This window comes from Equus caballus, chromosome 14, assembly GCF_041296265.1.
Source record: "Equus caballus isolate H_3958 breed thoroughbred chromosome 14, TB-T2T, whole genome shotgun sequence".
In the NCBI taxonomy this organism is placed as follows: domain Eukaryota; kingdom Metazoa; phylum Chordata; class Mammalia; order Perissodactyla; family Equidae; genus Equus; species Equus caballus.
In genome coordinates this window covers 59,683,669-59,709,693 of record NC_091697.1, presented here as the reverse complement: position 1 = coordinate 59,709,693, position 26,025 = coordinate 59,683,669, and the positions used below count along the sequence as shown (strand labels likewise).

Here is a 26,025-nt window from a genome sequence, read left to right as displayed (position 1 = left end):
CAAAAAAAATAAAAAATAAAATAAACAAATTAAAAAAATATATGTATATCTATTAAAGAGACAAACTAACAATAAGAAAAGGCAAGAAACTCAAACTGATAATTGACAAAAGAGAACAAATATATAAAAGGTGCTCCATTTCATTAGTAATCAGGTAAATGCAGATTAAACCACACCACTACTGGAATGGGTAAAAATAGAAAGAATGAATTTACCAGGTATTGGTGAGGACGAGGAACAATGAGAACTCTGATAACACTGCCAGTGTTCCACTGCTTAGTAGATAATGCCAAATTGTTTTCTAAAGTTGATTATACGAATATAAGGACCCATAAATTCCACCCCGAATTATATGGAACAAAAATGTACCTGCACCAAAAGAGGTATGTGCAAGAATACTCACAGCAGCTTTACTCACAATAGGTGAACAGTGCAAACTATCAAATGTTCATCAAGAGAATGGATAAATCTATTGAATTGCATTCATGTAACAGAATACTAAATAGTTTTGAAATGAAGTATAGCTACACTCAAAAACATGGAAGAATCTCACAAATGTAATGTTGACTAAAGCCAAAAGCCAAACCAAAACATAACAAAACAAACAAACTCTGTGATTCTATTTATAGAAAGTTCAAGAATGGGTAAAACTAAACTACAGTCTTAGAATTCAGGACAGAAGTTACCTTTGGGGAAGAGAACGAGGGTGGTAATTTGGAAGGGGCATGAGTGGGGCTCCTGGGAACCTGGTAATGTTTTATTTTTGGCCTGGATGTTGGTTACGTGGGTATTTGCTTTGTCATAATTCATTAATTTATTCACATTTTTGGGGCACTTTTCTGTATATGTTAAGTAATTCAGTAAAAAAAAGCTGGAATGAAAAATATTACTAAATAAAACAACAAATACGATCAAACAGTCTGATCCTGGTGTAGTCAAGTTTATGTTTGAATGCATATGGTAAATGCCTAAATATCTTCTTGTCAATGTGGGTTTTGGATTCCTAAAACTTGCTGCGTTTAACTGGGTAAAGTGACATAATCATTAAGCTGAAAAATATATTACATCTAATAAATCACAATTTTATAGAATTAGCTGAAGCTAAATAGGCTGATTTTCAAGTAACTTTTAAATACCTTCATGTAGAAATGTCATATCTTTCTTGACCACAGGGTAGAGTGGAATAATTGGAGGCTGCATGCTTTGACTACTTAGAACATTTCTGTACTTTGCCATGTTTCTAGATGGATCAAAAAGGTCTTGCAGATCTTGAAGGTGTTTCTCATATTTGCTAGGTAACTTTTCCCAAGTACCTCTGAGTCGTGCAACAGAAGACAGGTTCAAGCCACTGCCATAGATCAGAATGAAAATATTAAAAAGGGAAGTAAGGAAAAGAGAGGATTCAGGTCAGTAAATCGGTATACACCAAATTTCTCTAATAAAGCTAAAATAAGCAAGGACACATTTCAATGTGTTGAAATAAACAGAAGATAACCATGAAATAAATAAATAAATAAATAAAAGGGACTTCTTGATCTTAAAACAAGGAAAACTTCCTTCAGAGGAACTGCATTACTTGTACACCCATGGTCTTTATTTTATAGTTTGCATGTAAGTGACAAATATAATAATTCCATAAAATAGACATTTAACTTTAAAAAAAAAAACCCTTCAAGTATCATAGTGTTTTTATTCGTTTTACTTAGAAATAGCTTCATGGGACAGTATCTGTTTAAAAGCTATTTCAGTAATGCTGAGCACAACTGTTATATAACAACCGAGGCACGTTCTGGGACTGAACCAGCCTCTTCCTCTGAGATTTTGTCCACTCATGTCCCTGATTCCAAACCTTCCATATGCCCAGGTTCTAATCTTGTCCCTCAGGCCTCTATATATACAATGTCTCCTTTCCACAGGATTTTAAACAATTCAGCCCTAACTTGAAAAATAATCTATGCCAATTAGGCTGCAACTCCTCTTTCCTTCTACACTAGCACCCATAGGCAGGCTGTCAGATTAGAGGAGGGCATATACAGTGCCTCAGTTTTCTTACCAGTTAATCCCTCTTTTATTCTCAGCCACCTGATTTTTACCTACACCACTGTATTTAATTTTCTCTTGACTTCTAATTTCAAGATGTGGAGTTAAGGTATCTTTGTTCCCTTTGCTTCTCAGAAATCATCCCAAACAACTACAAGGATGAATAAAAGAAATGCAAATTTCATCTCCGCTGAAACCAAGAGATATCTGTAACTCCTAAACACATCAGAAAGGCTGCCAAAAAGTAGCCAAGGTCAAACAGGAGTACGCAAAATGCTGAAAAAGGATGTCTGCAGCTGAAGATCTCAATGAAAGCTGGTAAAGCACAGTTCTCCAAAGCAGGTTACTCACCCTGAAGGCAAAAACAGCAATCCCCTATGTGGAACACCACAACAGAGTCCATAGGGAAAGTAAGATTAAAACAGTACACACAGTGATATAACATCTTGGTGAGAAGCAGTTTAACAATGAGACAGGATAGAAGGGGGAAACTGAATTGTAAGCAGCCCTAGAGCTGTCAATCTCCATTTGTTGAAAAGAGGAAAAGGTGAAACAATTCACACAGAAGCTCAATTCCTGCTAGCCTGGAATATTGCCTTGGCTCCTCTTCCACACGTACCTCCTGCAAATAGTTGGAACAGAAAAACTCCTCTCATTCAAAAAGAAGGAATGAACACAGGATCTATAACAAGCTGCTACAAGGAAAAACAAATAGGTGAAGAACATAAAGCAGAAAAATATTGCCAACAATCAAATAAAAACTAGGAGTAACCAACTACATAACCATGATTTCAAATGAGTCAATAAAGTAAATAAAGAGCTTAAAGCAGTAATATAAGAGATTAGGGAAAATATGGTAAGAGAAGTTTAGAAAAAAAAACTAGTAAAGTTCAGAAAAGAAATGGAAGAAAAAACCAACACAAAAATGAAGTCCACACTGGAATCTACATAAAGAAAATAAAGATACTGCTAAAAGCTTGTGCAAGTGACATGGAAGAAAAGATTAAAAAAAGCAATCAATGGAAATGGACAGAGTTGAAAAGGACTAGAGAAAAAATAATGGGTACGAAAGACAAGGAGATCTAAAATCTGTGTAATTGGTATCCTTGAAGAAGGAAACAAAAATAATAGAACTGAAAAAATATTCAAAGGTACAATTTAAGAAAACTTTCCAAAAAGAGATTGAGTCTACAGATTGAACAGGCACCCACCAAAGTTCCAGAGAATCTGATACACAACTAAAAGAATGTAGAAACATCCAGGCAAAGATAGATGACTACAGAGATAAGGAAAGAATCTGAGGAGTAATCTCAGAAACTTGAACAGCTACAGAAAATGTTAATTGTGGAGCCACTGCCTATGAAGTGCCCAAGAAATAACACATGAGACAAGAATTTTAAAGACAGACAAACTGTCACTGAAGTATGAAGGCAACAGTAAGACACTATGAATATGCTCAGGAAATATAATTCCCACAAGCCCTTCTTTAAGAAATGACTAGAAAACAAACTTCAATTAAGAAATGACTGGAGAGTGATGTCAGCATCATGGCAGCATAAGAAGTCCCTTGTTTTATCCTCCCACACCATCAACAAAAATTTGGCACCTATCCATGAACAGAAGTGCCTCTGCAGGAGTTGTGGGACCAACCACCACATGCCAAGGAACCTGGGAGGAGCCTTGCCCACCAGTGTAGTGGGTAATAGGCAGACAGACTTCGGAACTGGCTGTGGAGCCTACAGGAGGCTATGAAGTTGTTCTAACCCCTCTCAGCTGTGGTCTGGGAATGCCTGCAGAACGCTGACTTGGGTGGTCACCTACAAACAAGAGAGGCTTTGTGGAAGTCCAGGTTTCTAGAGAAGTTCCAACACTCCACTGGAGTGAAATAAAACAAAAAAAAAAGTTTGGATACACTAGAGTAGATAAAAGGAACACCTTGATTTTGCTGGCATTACCCCTCCCCCAAGGTGGTACAGCTCAGGGCTAAACTAGACAGTCTGTGATTTCTCTCCCACAGAGGAAAAGGAAAGTGGGTAAGTGAATGCCTGGTTTTCCCAGCTGTGTGGGACACTGCCAAAAACACTCCTTTCTCGCTCACAGCATCTAGAGCATTAAAGTGGGAGCTCCAGGATTAGGAAGAGGAACCAGATCAGGAGAGTGGCATGTAAAATATCTGGAGGGCATTAAAGGGGCACAGTTCCTGCTGACTGCTCTGGACTCCAAGAGGAAGCCCACCCAGGAGCCATGGGGAAAATCTCACCCAGAGATACCCCTACTGTCCCATGGGCACCTGTGGTACACCATGTACCAAACCCATACCTCCCCAAACTCTGCTGCTGGGCTCTCTGTGTGAGGTCCCAAGAGCAAGCTCTGGTAGAGAGGGAGAATGCACAGAAAACAGGCCAGAGTCTGTGGACAAAGGAGAAACCACAAACTTGAGCTGCAGCATCACCTTCAGGAAAACAAAAGAGGCTATCAGCTGCTGACATGGTGCACTGTAGCATCAAGAGAAGACATACAAGCTTCAGAATTCTCCCACAAGAAGGAATGAGAATCATGGAGTAGGTGTATCCATACAATGCTTGAGAAAGTCTCAGAATCTAAAGTGAAACTATTGAAAGGTTTTTTTGGTTTTACCCTGAAGGCAGCTAGTAAAAACTGGAGGTGATTGCTACTTCAAACGCAGAAAGAGGCAATGCAAAACTCCAAGTAGCATGAAAAATCAAGGAACATGACATCACCAAAAGTTCATAATAATCTTTCAGTAACCAAACCCAAGACATGGAGATTGACAATTTACCTGAATAAAGAATTCAACATAGGTGTTTTAAGGAAACTCAATGAGTTACAAAAAACCACAGTAAGACAATTCAGTGAAATTGGGAAAATAATGATAAACATGAGAAATGTAACAAAGATACAGAAATCACAAAAAAGAACCCAACAGATACTCTGGAGCTGAAGAAGTCAATGAATGAAATGAAAATTATAAGAGAGAGCATCAACATCAGAGTAGACCAAAGACAGGAAAGAATCAGTGGAATAGAGGATAGGAACTTTGAAATAACCCAGTCTAAGGAGGAAGAGAAAAAGAATGAAAAAGAGTGAAAAAGCCTATGTGATCTATGGAAACCATAAAAAAAACCCCCCAATATCTGAATCACTGGAGTTCTAGAAGAACAAGAGAGGGAGAAGGGGGCAGAAAGCCTGTTTAAAGAAATACAGTTGAGGGGCTGGCCCCATGGCTGAGTGGTTAAGTTCACATGCTCTGCCTTGGTGGCCCAGGGATTCACTGGTTCGGATCCTGGGCACAGACATGGCACTGCTCATCAGGCCATGCTGAGGCAGCATCCCACGTGCCACAACTAGAAGGACCCACAAGAAGAAGGACCTGCAACTAAAAAAAATATATACAACTATGTACTGGAGGGATTTGGGGAGAAAAAGAAAAAAAAAAAGATAGGCAACAGTTGTTAGCTCAGGTGCCAATCCTTAAAATAAAAAAAGAAATATGGCTGAGAACTTTCCAAACCTGGAAAGATATCTGGACATCCAAGTTCATGAAGCTAATAGATCACTGCATTATTTCAGTCACAAACAATTTTCTCCAAGACACATTATAATAAAACTGTCAAAAATGAGAGCATTCTAAAAGCACCAAGAGAAAAAAAGACTATAACCTACAAAGTAACCCCCATCAAACTATCAGCAGATTTCTCAGCAGAAAGCCAGGAGAGAGTGGGATGATATATTCAAAGCGTTGAGAGAAAAAAAATTGCCAATCAAGAATATTCTATCTGGCAGTTATCCTAGAGAAATGATGGAGAACTTTCCCAGAAAAACAAAAGTTGAGGGAATCCATCACCACTAGACCTGACTTAAAAGAAATACTGAAAATAATTTTTCAAACTGAAATGAAATGATGCTAATAGTAACATGAAGACATATGAAAATACGTAACATTCTGATAAAGGTAAATACATAATTAAAATTAGAAAACTCTCAATACTGTAATATGATGGTGGGTTAATCACTTAGAGTATAAAGGTTAAAGGACAAGAGTATCAAAAATAACCATAGCTGCTATAATTTGTAAATGAATACGCAATATAAAAAAAGGCAAACGGTGACTTTAAAAACATAAAAGAGGGGGAGCAAAGGGTAGAGTTTTGTACATGATTGTAGTTGTCATCAGCATCCAATAGATTGTTATAAGATATTTCATGTAAGTCTCATGATAACCACAAAGCAAAAACCTATAGTAGACTCACAAAAGATAAAGAAAAGGGAATCAGAGCAGACCATCACGGAAAATCACCAATTCATAAAGGAACGCAGCACGAGAGTATAAAGGGAACCAGAGAATTGCAAAGCAGCCAGAAAACAATTAATAAGACAGTACTAGTAAGTCCTTACACATCAATAATTACCCAATGTCAATGCAACAAATTCTCCAATCATTCTGCACAGAGTGGCTGAATGGATAAGAAAACCAAGACCCAATTATATGCTGCCTACAAGAGACTCATTTCAGCTGAAAGGACACACCTAGGCTCAAAGTTAAGCAATGGAAAAAGATATTCCATGCAAGTGGAAACCAAAAGAGAGGAGGAGGAACTATATTTATATCAGACAGAAATAGACTTTAAGCCAAAAACGGCAATAAGAAACAAAGAAGGTCATTATAAAGAGGTCAATTCATCAAGAAGATGTAACAATCATAAATAAATGCACCCAACATTGGAGCACCTAAATATATTAAGCAAATACTTAACAGACCTGAAGGGAGAAGTAGACAGCAACACAATAGTAGGGGACTTCAAGATCCCACTGTCAGCAATGGACAGATCATCCAGACAGAAAGTCAACAAGGAAATGTTGAACTTAAACCCATACTTTAGAACCAACGGACCTAATAGACATATACAGGTCATCTCATCCAACATCAGTAGAATACACATTCTTCTCAAGCATGCATGAACATTCTCCAGGACAGATCATAAGACAAGCCACAAAACAAGTCTTAGCAAATTTAAGATGACTGAAATCATACCAAGTATCTCTTCTGACCACAATGATGTGAAACTAGGAATTAACAAGAGGAAAACTAGAAAATCTACAAATATGTGCAAATTAAACAACACATCCCTGAATAACCAATGAGTCAAAGAAAAAATCAAAAGGGAAATAAAAAAATCTCTAAATAAAGGAAAATGGATCTGCAACATACCAAAACCCATGGGATGCTGCAAAAGCAGTTCCATGATGGATGTTTGAAGTAATAAACGCCTACATTAAGAAACAGATCTCAAATAAGTTACCTAATTTTACACATCAAAGAACTGGAAAAAGAAGAAACTCAGCCCAAAGTTAGGAGAAAAAAAAAAAAGTAACAAAGATCAGAGCAGAAATAAACAAAATAGATGCCAGAATAACTACAGAGAAGGTCTATGAAACTAAGAACTGGCTTTTTGAAATGATAAACAGATTGACAAACCTTTAGCTAAACTAAGAGAAAAAGAGAACTCAACAAAATAAAATACACTATTTAATTCCAGGCAGAACTGATTCATCTGTGTCATCTCTGCTGAAAAGTTAAAATGTCCTTTATATTCTTTGACATATTTTAATATAAAATTTAAGATATGAATACCAAGCAATTAACTTTACACAAAGTACTGAAAATGTGTATAATAAACTGTTCCTTATAACAAAACAAACCTCTTAACCAAAGCAAAGCTTCTTAACCAAATCCCAGGCCATCCTTATAACCGTGTCTTGGGGCTACTGTCCACCACCTTCTCTCAAATCACTCTCTCTCCTTGGCTTTAATGACAATATTATAACCGTGATGTTCTACCATTTCTTGTATTGATCCTCCATCTCTCTGGCTAGAGACTCTCTTCCTTACCCCCACAATGAGAATGGTCCCTAGGTAAGGTTTTTAGCCCTCTACCATTTTCTTTCTACACTCTCTTTTCATACAGAGATCCCTCTTGGTGTCAATCAATTTTCTTCATGGACTACTCCAAAATTGACCCTATTTTCAAATTCTGTACTCCATACTTCCTGTACAAATAGTTTCAATTTCTAGCCTTCCAAGTGTTCATCAATGGCATCTTTATTACCCATTTTAGACCCAGCTGTTAAAAACTGTGAGGTAGGTGGTGTAATTCCTGCATTTTACAGATGAGAAATTTAGTCTTTAATTTTCTATTGACACACTGCTACTACACAGGAGAGGCAGGATTCAAACACAGGTGCAGCTGATTCTAAAGGTAACTCTGTTAATCTCTATTCAATACTCCTCTACAGATTTTTCAGCGCCAAATCACAGTGAGGCAGGTTCTGAAAGATGCAGAGTACAGAAGTCTTATGATAAAGACCAGCTGTTGGGCACACATCAAAAGAGGGCACATCCATCAAAGAGGGAGAAAGGAAGAAAAATGGGAAGGCAATAACCCATATTCACCAAAAAAAAGTCTAACTGATAAAAAGATGGAAGAAACAAAAAAGAGGAAAAGGTAGTATCACCAGAATGGAAAATGTTAACTCTAACAATACTTTAATAAAAATATATTAACTGAACTTTTCTTCTCCTAGTCATTTAATACCTAAGCAGAACATCTAATATCAGGTCTAATATCATGACAAAGCCATACACAAATATTTGTACAAACTTACCTGATTACTGCAAACATGGAATTGAAGTTCTTACATTCTCGACAATGAAGTGCAATTTTAATAAAATGCTTAATAAGCTTCATTCGTTTGAGTTGATTTGATTCAGTTAAAATCTCTGTGGCAACCCAGAATGTCTCTTGGTTTACAATGTCCTCAAACTCTTTCAAATGAGTATTTCCTGTTTTGGAATCTAACTTAAAAAGGTCATCAATGTATTCAGTAGGCTCAATATTACGAAACAAATCAAAGTCCCTCATTGACAGCTGAGTGGCCACCTCAATGGTACTTAGCTGAAGCATGGATAATTGGCTTTCCTTAACTAGTTCTTGAGCATCTTCATCTGAACATAAGGTTTCTGTCTCCATGTTATTTTTTAAATAATACCTAAAAGGAAAAAAATTGTTTTGTAAGTGATTCACATTTATAAGAGCACTTTTGCTCTTTGTTATTGTTGTCAAAATATCATTATATTGGTAATAACGTTGCCAAGATGTTAGAATATTCACTTACAGATGATATGGAAAATTACCATTTTAAACAAGACGACTTTAAAGATGTTGTCCATTATTCTGCTATGTGACATCTATTATTTTAAAGAGTAAAAATAATGTTGATTATGCTATGAACTTAATCATTTTATTAAACTACTCACACAATGTGTCAACAATCGTGCATATATTCTTGAGGATAAAAGCTGTCTGATGGCTCTATGAGGGTATCTGACACAGAGTAGGTGCTATATAAATATTTGTTCACGGACAGCATGAATAAACACCTGAATCAAGACTGTTTACATCTCTATTCAGGACTTGTTACTGAACTCATTTCCTTCTTTAATTCTAAATTTCTAAGAGAAGCAAAGAAGAATAAAAGCCATAAAGGACGGGAAACTCTTCCACTAATGATTTCTCCCTTGTTAAATACAAAAACCTTGTTCCAGCAAACTGCATGGATCAGCAATCATAAAAAAGACCATTTTTCTTTCTTCTTTTTAGATCGACAATTCTACAGCTCTTAAAAGCTAAGAGACAGGTTTCACAATTATGAAATATCTTGCACAGGGTTGTCGCTAGGGAGAAAAGGTAATATATCACATGTAGCTTTTAATTCATTCTTTTCTAATATACAGCTTGATCTAAGCCTAAGTTTGTCTCCATCTATTTTTTACTGTCAAGGAACTACATCTCTTCTTCTTCAGCCTTTTTACTGTCCACGTGCCCAAGAGAATACCATAAATAATACTTTTGAGACTCATTATACTATAGATGATAAAATTATATCTAACATTTATAGACTGTGTTATATTTAACAACTCACTTAATATTTACAACATTCCCGTAAGGTAGGTTCTATTATCACTACCCTCATTTTACTGATGAGGAAATTCAGGCACAGAGAAACTAAATAACATGCCTAAGGCCACAAAGCCAGAGTTGGGATTTGATTTTGGGTAGTCTGGCTCTGTGGTCTATGCTCTTAATCACTATGTATAGCCAGCAAAGCAGAGATAAGCCTCTCTCTCTTAATGGCTACTGTGATGGGCAGTCATTTTAAGGTTTCCAAGGATCTCCTTCTCTGTGTGAATCTAGGCTCACTAAAAAGATTACACTATTCTCAGAGAAAATCACCAGAGTAAAGAACAAATGTACCACTCAAAAAATGTTCTACTTGATCAATTTTCAGAGCACAAAAATTTAAACATTTTCCTGCATATTCATAAAAGGAAAACTTAAAACAGGGATCTGACTACATGAGTGGTTCTATGGCTTTATTTTAGCAGGAGGGCTAAAATATTTTACCAGTTGTCCTCCCTTTCCTTCTCCCACTTTTGGGCAGCCCTTGGAGTGCTAACACTCCAAGATTACATTTACATGGTTATGGAGACAAAAAAGCTGATAAAAGAGAAATCCTACTTTAATTTTAGAGAGAACTCAGTGGTCCTAAAACATGTTTCTACTCAAAATATCTGTTTTAACACAGAATCTTCAAAAACGCATCTAGAAGTAAGTACATTCACTAATAAGCACATTCACCTTCCATTGAGCTGAATTCTATCAGCCAATTTGGAGAACTGGTCCGGAAGTCTTCGCTGTTTTATAACACCCTCAGGAGTAACAGAAACTTCACAGAGAGAATATGTGTCAGATGCACCAGACAAACCAAATTCATGAACAGCATGACAAACAACTTCTTTAGCTGTGGTGTCTTTACTGATGATAATGTAGCAACTCTGTTGATCTGCTTTGAAAACTCTTATAACTTGATCAGGAATATCTATATAAATACAAAAATGTGCCTTGTTATTTTTGAGAAAATTACTTTTAAACTCTTCAAAAAGTAATTTGGAACACAATGATCCCTCTAAACAGTGAAAAATAAATTTCTATTTAAGGAGGTTAACAGACATCAACTGTTGCATTTATTGATAAATAAATTTATCTTATCTTTTCAGGTGACAAAATACTAATACATGTTCACAGAAAAACACAAACAAAATGATAAAAATTAGGGTCAGATACATCCATACAATTTGGAATCCACAGTTTTTTTCATTTACTATAAACATTTTGATGTCATTAAAAATTTTCCTACAGGGGCCAGCCCCGTGGCCAAGTGGTTAAGTTTGAGTGCTCTGCTTTGGTGGCCTGGGGATTCTCCGGTTGGGATCCTGGGCCAGGACATGGCACCACTCATCAAGCCATGCTGACGTGTAGCATCCTACATGCCACGACTAGAAGGAACCACAACTACAAGTATGCAATTATGTACCAGGGGGCTTTGGGGAGAAAAAGGAAAAATAAAATCTTTAAAAAAATTTTTTTCTACAACATAATTTTTTAAAAAATATTGTTATAGTTTTTTTTATAAAGATTTAATTTTTTTTCTTTTTCTCCCCAAAGCCCCCCAGTACATAGTTATATATTCTTTGTTGTGGGTCCTTCTAGTTGTGGCATGTGGGACCCTGCCTCAGCGTGGTTTGATGAGAAGTGCCATGTCCGCGCCCAGGATTTGAACCAACAAAACACTGGGCCGCCTGCAGCAGAGCGCGCTAACTTAACCACTCGGCCACGGGGCCAGCCCCCAAAATAATTTTTAACGGAGGCAAAGGACTCGATAATATGTACCTTATATTTTTTAATTATCCAAATCCTTAATGATGGACATTTAGGCTGCATACCGTTTTCTTTTATCATAAATATCATTATAATAAACAATCCCCGACCTCCCCACTAGATAAATTTTTGCAGGCAATCTGATTATTTCTGCATTGGAGAAAATCCAAAAGAGAAATGCTGAGGTAGATGGCATGCATATTTTTAGGTTTTTGAAATACAATCCCAAACTGTTCTCCAGAGAGGTTATAATATTTTATAATCCCAGTGTAAAAGAGCAATTTTAGTCATACTCTTATCAAAACTGTGCATTAAATGTTAAATTTTTTTTTTCCATTTTGAAAGCCCTATGCTTTTCCTTCCTCCAAAACCATGTCATTATTTTATATTTCACTTCTTTGGCTACTAGTGAGATGCACTAGTTTAATGAACCATCAATATCCTTCTTTTCAAAACTATCTTTTAGTATTCTTTGTGCTTTTTCCTACTGAATTATACTAATTACCAACACTTAGTCTACTATAAAGTGCCATGTGTTTTCAGTTTTTATATTCTATTTACTTATTTTAATGCAGGAAAATTTTAAATATTCATGTGGTTAAATTTCAGACTTGGCCTCTGTGGTTTCTGCTATTAGTAGATAAATTCCACCTCAAGATAAGCACATATAGATAATGATATTTTCTCCCCTTCTTCTATTTCATTTTCTTGTCATACAGCATTGTTCTAAAACTTTCAGAACAATGTTCAATATGATGACAGTGGGCTAATTTTTAATAGAATTAAATGTAAGTGAAAAGTGATCTGGCAGCATGAATTTTTCATTACAAAATTTTTTCTCTTTTTTAAAATTAGGAAAATGTACTACTGTAGACTTTTTTGTGTGTGATGACTGAAGTTGGGGTGGATTGGGGAGAGTTTGGTGGCTCAAGTAATTGTATACCGTTTGTCTAGCATTACCTTCTTACCATTTATAAATTGTTAACTTTTATAGAAAAAGAAAAATTAAAAATTTGTCTCAAAACCATCTGTGGTATAATTCTGGCTAAAGGAAAGAAGACAGTAATGAAATTGATGTGGTTGGAAATAATTTCACAGAATAAGGTACACTCCCCCACCCCCTCACTCTGGTCTCACCCTTGAGGCTGATTGACTCCCAGGACTGGAAGATTCAACTGAATATATGTGAAAACAATTCCAGGGAGGAGTTGTCTTAGTCAACAGATGTTGAATGTTGCAGGTCCACTGTCAAGTTGCAAGCAGAATGCTTCATCTAGTCAAGCCCCTTTTGTAAGATGTATGCACCAAATTCTCTTTTCTTGATGCATGCAAATATTTGAGCCACCAAATGCCTCTTGTTCATAGTTCTCTGCAATGAGTCAATTCTTAGGGTGCTGCTATCATCATCAGGTTTCTAAATCTACAAGGCTTAAGGTGAGACTGTTTTATGATTCACCAAAATCAGAGAGGCTTCTCTACCCTAGGCTAGAAAATGACTGCAAGCAGACGAAAATTTCAGTTTGCCAAGAGAGATACTGGACAAAAGGGTTTCATTATCTCTTTTAACTCTACAAAAGTTTAAACAACACATTGTTACCTCTACTGTTTCTACCCTCTTTACAAAATTAGGTCTTAGTGGTCTGGAGCTCTAGAATTGGATCTGTTTACTGGAACTTTGGAGGCTGAGCCTCAGCCAGCAGGCCTCGCTGATCTTGAAGGAATAGGGAGATGTTCTGATCCCTTTTATTAATTTCTTCAGAGAAATTTATTCACAAAGATAGACTGAGAATTTGCACACATTTCATTTTCTCTTCTCTTGCTGCCAACATACATAATATAACATCATCTGGGAAGGAACAGAGTTGTGTATCTTGCTAAACAGTGTAAAAAAGTGATACTCTGTTAAAGCCATTATGTCCCATGCAAAGGACAAACTGCTATAAAGTAACATCAGAGGGATTCAGGCATCATAAAAGGGTACCTCTAGATCAGATCCACACATGAGATTATCCAAAGGGCACTCCATAACCCAAACCCTGATGAGTCTGCCAAGGTAATAAGTGCCAATTTGGAAATCCATTTGAGAGACATCAGAGGAAAAAATTTCTCTGCACTAATATCAGTGTAAACCTCCTTTTTTATTTTAGAATTGCTACATACATAATACATACATATTCTTTACAAATATGTTTGTTGCTAGAGGGAGAATATCATATATGCCAAACATAATACTTGGCACATGGCAGACACTCAAATGTTAATTGATTAGATGAATGGTAAATATAAGGTTAGTAGAAAGTTGAATCAAGAAGGAAAAATGATCTAATCATTTCAAATTTTAGGTAAGGAGGTAGAATGCACATAAAAATATAATCCCATAGGGCAAAACAGACATTTAAAAAGAATCTTGGAGGAGTACAGCATTTATTAGTTTTATGATTCATACTTTATTAATAAAATTCTTATATAAAAGGTAAATGAATTCATGAACAGGAATCTCAGATATCTGGACTTTCAACCCAAAGGCAAAATTTCTAGAGTGCCAACTATAATCTTGCATGAGTAAAATTAAATAATGAAATACCTGAAGGATGCAGGTATTGACCCTAAGATTACACTAACAATGGGAGAATATTTTAGGTATTTAAGACAATCCTAAAAAAATCCCCAAAGACTACCTTTTCATTCTGCTTTAAATTGTTAACTGATGAACAAATATTTATGGAGTGCTTGTTATGTGTCAACAGTGTTGAGGTGATGAAGATACAGTAATAAATGAGATGGACAAAGTCTCTGCTCTCAGGGATTTGCTTATATTCAAGAGAGTAACGGGTGGTACAAGGAAAGACAGAAAAGTAAGTAAATAAGACAACCCGTATAGCGAAAAGCGTCATAAAGAAAACACAGGGTAGTTGTATAACAGTACAGATCAAGGATTGGCGAACTTGTTACATAGAGAGTCCGACAGTAAATATTTTAAGTTTGTAGGCCAAGAGGCAAAACAGACGATATTTTGTAGGTACTTATATATCAGGAGGGGAAACAAATTTCCATAAAATTTTTAACAAAATTTAAAATATAATAATAATGCAAACATAAAACATGTAAAGATAGGTAAACACAGAGGTGTAGGCAACACTGTAAATGTCCATTGAAAGGGGACTGGTTAAATGTTAACACTATCAGCTGCTTAAAAAATTTTGGTAGAACAATACATCTCGATACAGAAAAGTACTCAAGGTATATTGCTAAGCAAAATGGGCTAAGTGGAGGAGAAGTACAGCATATCATTTGGGGTGAAGGGAATGGTATAGACATTTTTTTTCCTACACAGAAACTTCTGGAAGAATATACAATTAAATGAACAACTGTTAATTCTAAGAAATGGAGTAAAATAACTCAGACTTGCAATGCAGAAAAAAATTTAAAGTTTACTCAAAGTTTAAGAAATCAGGGTTGGTCCGGTGGCGGAGCAGTTAAGTGCGCATGTTCCGCTTTGGCAGCCCAGGGTTCGTCGGTTTGGATCCTGGGTGCGGACATGGCACTGCCTCTCACGCTATGCTGTGACAGGCGTCCCACGTATAAAGCAGAGGAAGATGGGCACGGATGTTAGTTCAGGGTCAGTCTTCCTCAGAAAAAAGAGGAGGACTGGCAGCAGTTAGCTCAGGGCTAATCTTTCTCAAAGAAAGAAAAAAAAAAAAAGAAAAAGAAATCAAATAAAAGGCTTGTGCCTTTAAAATGAAAAAGAGTAAGCCAAAAGTTCCACACGCAGACTCAGAAAACTTCAATTTCAAAATCCTTTTAGCCACACTCCAAATTCTTCTAGGCTTCATCTCGTATTAGGTCAAAAATTCCAAAAAACTTTTCAGAAGTTATAGAATAGTATGTATACTCTGATTCTATGAGTATAAAAACATATATTCAAAGAAAATGACTAAAAGAGTACACACCAGTTTATACCGGCAACCTTATAAGTGAATAGAAAAGTTCTGCTTCCTACTTCATTGAATTCTATATCATTTGACTTTCAAAAACTAATAAAATGCTGCAAACAAATCTAAGCACTAGAATGAATACAATCAAGATACTTACAGTAAAAACCAACAGCTGTACGCAGCAAAAACAAAGCAAAACCATAAAAAAGTCAGTAATCAAAAGCAAACTAACAGGTCTGTAGCTTTGTCCCCACTTTCTAATAACTTAAACATGCAGTATAAACATGGCTGAGATCAACATTAATATGTTAATCAAACCCAGTTGATGTTATATATGTATTGCAATATACATACGTGACATACACAGCTAACCTAAAATTCAGTGCTGTCATATATAATTTAAGGAGCTGAATTGGGAATTGGTAATGAATATCTTATTCAACATAAAATGGCACTATAAAAAGTCTTTCATAAAGTTGCACATTTTGGGGTTTAAAACTATAACATATAAGTTAAATACCTATCTTATATGTGTTCACTTATATTGCTGGTATGGACACAGGCTGCAGACTGATATTCTCTGAATAGATTTTAAAAGTGCATCTTCAGCTCTTTAAACATGTTTTCAATGAGAGAATTATGCAATCAATCTGAAATCAAGCTGAGCAGCACCTCCTCTCCAGAGATCTGACTTTAAGTGCCACGGGGCTTCCAGTGTCTAAATTTCAATGATTCCAACCTCTTCCCCTTGTTCCCCCAGCAAAATCCCCAGTTTACTTCTCTCTCTCCTCTCCTTAAAACCTACCCCTTACTCCCTCAGCCCCACTTCTGCATATACCTATGGCAAAAGGACAGACATAGAAATCAGTCAATCTATAAATCATGTCCCTAAACACTAGTCACGAAAGGATGCATATTTAGTTTGTGCTTTTGGTAGAGTGAAAATATTTTATTTGTGAGTATAGTGTAAGAAGGATCGCTGTGGAACACATACATACAGACATGGAAATAAATTCCCATGGTGCTTACATGACAAGCAACAGAGAGACAACGAAAATGTGCTAGAGTTTTCTGGAAAAAGAGGGACTGATTCTGCAGCAGAGGGACCTGGGTTTCCCAGATGAGGTAACATTTGAATTCAGCACTGAGGAGTAAGAAAAATTTCATGACATACGCAGGGAGAGGACAACACAGGAGGCAAACAGTATGGACAAAGAAAGAGTTCTGAAGGTACATGCTACACTCAGGAAAGATGGATGAGGTGACAATGGGGAGAATGGCAGAACAAGAGGCTAGAAGAGGTTTATAATTATGCCTTGAAAACTGGACACTGGCAATTATTAAGTTATTGTCTTTAGGCTCCTGACCCACTTGGCCTTGTCATGATGGGGCTGAAACTCTGCAAACCACATTTCTTCTTTGCCAAATGACTCTCTCTTAGGCTCTGCCAAAAGAGGGCACCAGAGGTAAACCGCAAGGTTAGATGAAGAGACTTGCTGCTCTGTTTTTTCGTAAGAGCTTTTTATTTCTGTATCACTCCAGGAAAACTTTCTTCAGCCTGGTAGTGGCATTTCTTTCATGTACCAGATGCTGAATCCAACCTGCAGTTTTCCTACCTCTGTGATACCTCAATGCTTGCTTTTTGACCCTTTAAAAATGGTAGTTAATTTATACCTTGGTGACAATAACTTATACTAACTTCTGATCAAATATCTGGAGTGGTTTCTATCTCATGACTGAATCCTGACTAACACAGAAACCACTAGAAATTTCTAAGCAAAGCAATGACTCACTAAAATCTTTGTTCTAGAAAGAACACTGGTAGTCACATAGAGAGTAAGATGTGTCAAAGACGGATTACTGTGTGTAGTTAATCTCTCTAGTGTTAAGAGGCAATTGAAACAAAAAGAAAGAAACAATGTGCAGAGAGACTTTCGTTAAACTGCATTCTTATCCTATATCCTAGAGTTTTTATTTAAGTTACTATAATAAAACATAAACTTTACCACTACACTTATATTTACTCCTTTCTAATACTGAGATTTACGTAATCAAGTTTCCTCCCTTTTTATGCCAGCTGCTGGGAACTTCAGATTCAAAACTAAAACTGAATTACAACTACGCTGATCTTTGTAGAGTTATTTGTTTCCCTCCCCTGCTTGGACCCAATTATATATTTCAGTTCTTAATTGTATGTGTTTTTTATTGAAAGTCATCTTAAATCCTCTCAAGTGATGGATATATAAACAATTCTTCAAAGTCTAAGCTGTTCTTCCTTGTAATGAAATTTTAGATTACACAGCTAAATGACAATTTCTGGCTCTGCAGATGTAGAAAAATTAACTTGATGTCCCAAATTGAAAGTATTAACACCAATGAAAAAGACACTATAGTACTTTAGTTCATAATATATGACAAAAAAAACTTTAGCTTCAGGCGTTGAGGGGGAAATCAATGTTTCTAGAGAATTACTAACACATTTCTGTACATCACAGAGGAAGATAAATGAGGCCACTTAGATTAAAAAAAAGTATTTCTGCTTTCATTCCACTGCTCGGATTAGGGTTACCAAGAGATACGTAAATATGATCTCTTTTCTGTGTACTTTTATTTCATATTGGAGGAAGAATCACTCCAGCTTAGACAAAAAGACATAATCTTCTCCTTAGCTTTTGCATGAAGTCATAAGCTGGAGGTGAGATAAGAGGGCTGCAAGCAAATTTAGTATTTGTTGCACAGGGCTCAACCACCTATTTGTCCACATGGTACCAATATGGCTACATAAAAATCACAAACAAAAATTACCTGAAGGATTGGAAAAATCCAACATGCTGGTGGTAGGCTGCAGGAGATCAGGGCTGCTGGATGACAGTGTTCCAGGAATAGGCATTATAGCCAAACTGTGCCTACAGTGTCTCGTTCCCACAATGCTGTCGTCTTGTGACTGGCTCAGGCCTCCATCACTTCAAAAAAAGCCATATATCACTTTGAAGTATTTGAGGGTTCTAAATAGTAAACATTTCTGTTCTCTGCACTAAGGCATAATAGAACCAATTCAAAGTGGTGATTTTAAAAATTAGATTGAAATATTACAGCAATTTAAAAATTAAGGACAACTAATAATGAAAATGGTAATAAAATATATTTTTAACAATTACACTCAAAATTTAACTTATACATCTAAGTAATTCTACTACATCATAGAGAAATAGTCATATTTAGTTACTGCTGGTTTTGGTAGAGAAAGTGAACCTGAGTGTTTAGGGAGCCCTTGAGATCCTCCACTTTCAGTGCACACTAATATATGTATCCAACAATGCATAGCTACACCACAGCAAGCTTCTCTCTCTCAACAGAAAAGCCTGGTGACCTTCTAGGCAAAGGAGGGAGCTGGGTCTAAATCCAAACCAAAAATATGGCAGGGTGTAGAAAACAATGGAGCCAAGCTTGAGTGACAAAATAAGAGAGGCCTTTAAATTTAAGAACAACCTGAGAACTGCCCAAACCAGCAAGAACAGGGAAGAGATAACAGGAACATGGCATAGAGAATAGCAACAAACAACAATGGGAATATGTGACAAATAAAAAAGAGAAGGAAAAAGAGGACCAGAAATGAAAATAGAAGAAAAAGAATTTTATAGTCTCTAAAGTTGATTCTAAAGGCACATTATTTCTTCTGTCATCTCTCAAGCCTAATTATTTGGCTGTTCCCTAGATGAAAACATCAAAACCAGAGCAGAAAGCAAGTCGTCTATAGTTAATTCCCTTTAAAGGTTTCAAAAACGAGTGTCAATTAAATGGCCATATTTAAGCAAACAGTACATCCTTCCTTTAAATATTTTAGTGGTGTTACACAGGCAACTCTAAATCCATCTAAGAGTAAAGACAAAAACAAAGAAACAGAAACTCTCTCACTTAAGTTTTAGATACCGCCCCCCCCAAGTCCTATAAAACATAGAATAAGTGAAACGCTCCTACACAAACACAGGATAGCAATGAAAAAGAGATTTCCATCAGCATCAACAACCAAAACACCACTTACTTCTAAGGGTTGTGCTTATTTAAAACTAATGCTTTACGTTAATATTAATTCTCATCTATTTTTTATTCAATGCTGCATTCTACCCAGTACTAGCTACACAAACAGAGGTATCACAGAATACTTACCTATTATCATAAAATAGATTGAGGTTTATCTTAAAAATGAGTGATATGGGATACATCTAGACTATGTTAGGAGTAAAAAATAGGATTTAGGCAGATTAGGAAACTACGCAAGATGGTGTGCAGAGGACAGTTAAATAAACAGCTAAAGAACCGTTAACAGCCAGACAAGGAAGACAGAGCTAGGATGAGAAAGAGCAGATGAGTCAGGAAGAGCATGAAGACATGGAAGAGAGCAAAGATAAGTATTTCAAGAGCAAGCTATGCCAGACAGACCTGGGTTATTAGCTGTGCAACCTCAGGGAAATTTCTTTCTGTTTTTGGACATTGGTTTCCTCATCTAAAAATGTGAATAATACTATCTATCCCTCAAGACTACTGTGAGGATTAAATTAGGTCATGTGGGTAACATTTTGGCACATTGGAAAATAGTGAAATACTCTTACCAAAACTAAAATAGACAGGACAAACCTAGGAAGAATAAACAATTCATATTGAGAAACAGTGCGGGGTACGTTGGGTACAACAGGCAAAGGCACTATAGAAACAGGAAATGTTTTCCTGGGGAGAGAAGGCAATCTAATCTGAGAGATAAAGATAAAGGAAGGAAATATCTTAATTTGATAAGTAATTTGTATTTATCCTAAATTGGCTCTTTATAATTATGTGTATATTCCTAAAGATTAGAGCTAAATGCTGTAAGGTTAGGTAAGAGAAAAAAAGGAGGGCTTTCACAGATATTTTATTCATAGTTTTTTAAGTAATCTGGCAACAATTTAAATTATGTAGAAAAAATATATATTTTAATACAACAGTGTTTCTTTAATTGATTTTTGAAAACAAATCTGACAATTTTTAGAGACAAAGGATCAGATAACTGAATTCAACAAAGCAAATTGTTAAGGAGATTAGCTGGTACTACTAATAATCAATGTAGGAGCAAATTTAACAATGTTAAGAAGTTAATTTTCTTTTAAAGAGAAGTGGCTGCATCAGTTGCAGTAAGTTGGAATTTACTACAGTGAGAGAAGGGCATGAAATACTAAAAGTCTTTCTCTCTCTTACTGCCGTTATTTAACATTACTTTTGCTTTTTAATAAGCAACAGATATGACACTGTTCAGTTATAATAATGTAAAGCTGGTTACAAATTTATGGTAAGCTGTGAGCACGTATAAATGAAACTATATTAATGTTATGGACAACTCATGCTATGACATGAATGAAATAGAATCTAATTGGAAAAATATCCATGCTTGTTTGGAAGCTGAATTGATAAAGCCCATTTGCAAATAGCCATGTCATTTCTTACCAAAACAGTCTCCTGAGAAGGTGATGCAGTAACAAAAACAAGATAGTTTTGAAAAATTCCTCAGTAATTCCCCGACACTAAACTGACTTCATAATATGAAACTAAAAAGGCTGCATAAATATCATCAATATGCAAATAAAAAAAATCCCAATATTAAAAGCAAACAAAGAAAGTATGCTGACAAGAAATGGGGAGAAAAATAACTTCTGATAAGCAAACACGGTAGTCTACTTCTGGGGCTGTTAACAATGAATAATACAAAGATGTTACTTAGCCAATTTGTGATTAAAGAAAACAAAACAAAAGCGGAGTGATTAAAAAACAGGAGATCACGTTTCCTGAATTGTGAAATATTCTCACGTCAATAAAAACCACACTATGTCTTAATTTACAGATGTTATTCAATATCAATAAATTTTTTTAATTCTAACTTTCAGCAGCATTCTTTCATTTGAAAATTTGTCATGGTTAGGGATTTAGGGAATTATCTATTCCTGCCTCGACTATTTGTTCCTTCCTTATGTTCGTTTTCTTTGCTCCTCTCCCAGATGTAGACATCCTTTCTTAAAGTACTTCTGTGACAATGCATCCTCTCCTCTCAGAGAAGGGAGTGCTGCAAAGATAGAGAGCAAGTGCCCCTTCCAAAGAACCCTGGCACATAGGAGATGTCCAGAAATTGTGGAATCAAATTCTTTTTCAATCAAAGTAGGAAATTTTAAAAATATAGAAAACAAGCAAGCAAGGAAGAACGGGAAAAAATTACCTATAAAACCACACTCTAGAGAAAACCACAATCAACATTTTTCCTTCTAGTCATTTTTAAGGTATAGAGCACAATTTATTTAACCAACCCCTAAAGTTGGACATTTAGGGTATTTCCAATTTTGTTTTTTCATAGATAATATTTCTAAGAACATCTGTATATAAATCTTCATCGAATTATTAGAAATGGAATTACTGAATCAAAGGTATGAACATTTTTTTAAGCCCTTAATAAAAAAACTGCCCAACTGCCTTATAGAAAGCTTGCATCATTTTATATTCCAACAGTAGTCTGAACTTATTATCTATCCTACGTTATTAATTGTGGTCCTAATAATTATCTCTGTCAACCTTTGATGAAACAAACAGTATCCTGTTTTAAATTGTGTATCTTTGATTTATTAACAGAACATCTGATTCACGTTCTCTGCCTATTTTTCTACTAAGTTTTAGCAATTTTGTGTGTGTGTAGCAAAATGGGTTGTCTGAATTTATCTGTAATAATTAAGTGCCAAGAAATGTGACATATGTTCTCAAAAATGCAAAGTGACTAGTCTGAAAGGTAAAAAGACAAATGGGTTCTCTCTGCAAAATATGCTCCAGTAGAAAACACTTATGATTTCTACTAAAATAATCTGTTTTTTGGCTTTTCCCCCCCCGGAGGAAGACTAGCCCTAAGCTAACATCTGTGCCCATCTTCCTCTACTCTATATGTGGGATGCCTGCCACAGTGTTACCTGACAAGAAGTGCATAGGTCCACACCCGGGATCTGAAGTGAAGAACCTCGGGCCACCAAAGCGGAACATGCGAACTTAACCGCTGTGCCACTAGGCTGGCCCCTTTTTGGCATTTTTAAGGCTGAAATTATTGGCAGTTTACTTCACTGAAACATGTTAGAAGAGATAGTCAGTTTAATATTAATTCCTGAAGGGCAGCATTTTACTCACGTTTGTATTTATAGCCCATAGCATCCTGTTGGCACAAAGCAAAAGACTCAACAAATACTTGCAGACTGAAGTGGAAAAAACCCAAAATCCCTTCTGAGTTTAAGTAAAACTATTTCTACTATATCTTTCATTTCTTGGGGTACCAATATAAAGAAAGAATGCTGGCGAATACTCAAATGATTGTTCCTGGTCACCTCAATTTCCATGCCTCTTGCTATAACCAAAGAGAGAATACAGGTGGAGCAACCAATTCTCACTCCCTGAAGGAGATACTGTGGAAAGGCGACAGTGATTTAGCTACCTGAAACTTGAATATAACCAGTGGGAATGTGACACTAACAAGCTAGTCAGTTACAATCACAATGTTCTCTGGTTTTAGACGACACATGTCACAACTGTGCTACTGTTCAAAATGAGAACCAGTTAAAAGAGATATATGTATTCCAGACCTAACCCACCAGGGTTTCTGGAAATGGAACTCAGGCTATTAGCTCCTGAGGAACTCCCCTTGTGAATTCTTTACTGCCTTCTGACCCTCCATTCTTTTCCCCTTTGCTCAGTGCATTCATGCAGACTTCTGGCCATCCAAAATTGTCCCCAGTCTCTTCAGTTTGGGCTGGCTCCCCTTACATTCTCCTTACTCAATTCTCATTTGTGAGAATAAAACTTGTCTTATAGTGTTTGCTGTGCTGCTGTCATACTACAGTATGCTCAATATTAAAAGAATTTTGCTATCTTAAAATTATGATTTATACAAACCACTCACCTCAAGGATAGCAGTCACTCAGAAAGGAATGAGTAATAAACTTTCTAGAAATGAGCGACATTAAGGACAGAGCTCAGGATGTTTCAGTCCTCTGTGAGGCCCAAATTAAATGAAGAGTAAATGCGTTTCCCTGACTGGAAACAACTCAAGAAGAGCATTTTCTGATCAGGAAATCTTTGAGATCTTTAACTAGGTAACAGATGAGAGCAAACATTTACCTAGTTCCAAGTTGCCTCCTAATTGGTCTCCTTGCTATTACTGCTACGTTGTGCGGCACCTTCAACTCCAGACCACTACCACAGCTAAGAGAGATCGTCCTAAAATAGCAAATCTTATCACATCATATGCCTTCTGTGGCTCCCTATTATGACATGATGAAATCACTATCCGTAGCATAACATTCAAAGTCCTTCACAACCTAGCACTTACCTATCCTCTCTTGCTTCATATCGAGGTGTGCACTCACAAACAGTCTACTCAAACCTACCAAGCCTTTTCTGACTTTGTACAGGTCAAAACACTTATCATCCTGTAATGCACCCATTTCCCTGCCTTCTCTTTTAGGAGATCAACTCTTAGAGGACAAAAAACTTGCTTTACTTATCTTTCTGTATTTCTATCTCTGGATATTGTGCCTACCGTATAACAAATGTGTGGAGAATAAAGGGTTCCTAATACGAATTCCTTAGAGGTAGGGACTACCATGTTCCAGCTCTGTAACTGTCACCTGGCACAGTGCCAGGAACTACCAGGAACCAATTAAGTATTTTTGTGAATATATTTTGTTTGAATATGCTTTCTTTCACTGGTCAATTCATTGCCCTAACTTACTCAACAAATACTGAGTGCCTACTGTGCACTAAGTATAAGTACTGCATTTGATTAGAACTTTTGTGATTGCTTTAGGAAGTAGATGATGTATAACATACACAGATATAATATATACTAGAGTCATTCTCAACCATGACACTGCAGTAGCTTGATTTCATCAGTATCTTGCAGACCTTAAATTACATTTAAAATGTTAAAGTTTTATGCAGTTTTTGCGACATCTCACTTTGGAAACTGAAACAGATTTGATTAAAAAGGTCAGCTTTAGGATTTTAGGAGGGAATAAATAGTGCAATAAAAGAAAGATGATTTAAAAGACCAAAAACTAGTATCACTGAATATGTCCCAAGATTTAAGGTGTTCAAATTTGTAGATAAAGGTACTGAAATGGGATCAAAAATATACAAAAAAAGATTTCATAAAACAGTCAGTCTTTTCTAATATTCAAAACAAGGCTAATGGAAGAATATGGAAGAATATATAATCTAGCAGTGGTAACTTCATAGAAGTGATGGGGAAACATTCAAAATTTATTCTTTCTTATTTATAGATTGCTTGTAGATTTTATGATACATTAGTTGTATAAAAAACAAAACTAACCCAAACTTCCCTTCCCCGAAATAAAAACTGCACAGTCAATAGGAAAATGCCTACACATGACTGAGATCAGCATTACCTACCTAAACAGTTTTGGAGGCAAGATACTAAATCGTGTTTTATCCAAAATTTTCCTGATTTTGTTTCTTCCACCTGAAACCGTATTTGCTTTTACTTTCTTATTTCCTTTCTCTTGTGATGTCTGTTCAATATCTCCTGGTACATCTTGGATTGAATGGCGATTACTTTTTTTTTCAGCAATTTTGGGAATATGAGGAACACCAGATTTCTCTTGTTCAGTCCTACTAAGTAATTCTTTGAACACTGTGGAAAGAAATAAATAGACTTGTCATTTCTTTCCTTCTCATTAGAAAGTTTTCATATCAACAACAAAGTTTAAGGATAAACAGTTGCTTTGTATTACTTGGCCTTTCACAGTCCCATTCATTAAACATTATGGAATTTATACCCATCCGTTATTTATCAGCTATACCCACTTTCCTCTTCATCTTTTATACCTGACTATACTTCTAATGTTGTCTACTAGTGATAAAACAAAGTCTCTTGGGAAAATGGAAAGGAAGAGGGCAGGATGCACCGTGTTTGAAAAGTCCAGGGGTTCCTATGTAGGTAATAAGCAATACAATTGCTAATCAACTCAGATTTTATAGAAACAGACCTTTAGATTCTATTAGTTATACATTATTCCTTATCATAATATATTTGAGATGAGATATAAGTACTACAGTCAGGCTCAGATTTGTAAAACTTAGCCATTAAAAAACTGGGAAGTGCTTCACTGGGCCTGATTTTACCAGAAATAAACACTACTAAATTTGGTGATATATGACAGTTTCCTCAAAGTCACATGTAT

General features: G+C 36.0%; 1 protein-coding gene across 24 annotated transcripts in view; it reads right to left on the bottom strand.

The window, feature by feature from the left end:
* Nucleotides 1-26,025, bottom strand: part of RAPGEF6 (Rap guanine nucleotide exchange factor 6) — a 201,485-nt gene that overhangs the window by 30,656 nt on the left and 144,804 nt on the right. For 15 of the 24 annotated variants that reach the window (XM_070232665.1, XM_070232666.1, XM_070232679.1 and 12 more), the window contains 5 exon segments: nucleotides 25,235-25,475; nucleotides 18,578-18,735; nucleotides 10,758-10,998; nucleotides 8,725-9,108; nucleotides 1,137-1,348 (listed from right to left, as the gene is read on the bottom strand). In XM_070232665.1, the coding sequence (XP_070088766.1) occupies nucleotides 1,137-1,348; nucleotides 8,725-9,108; nucleotides 10,758-10,998; nucleotides 18,578-18,735; nucleotides 25,235-25,475 (1,236 nt within the window). 24 annotated transcript variants of the gene reach the window in all.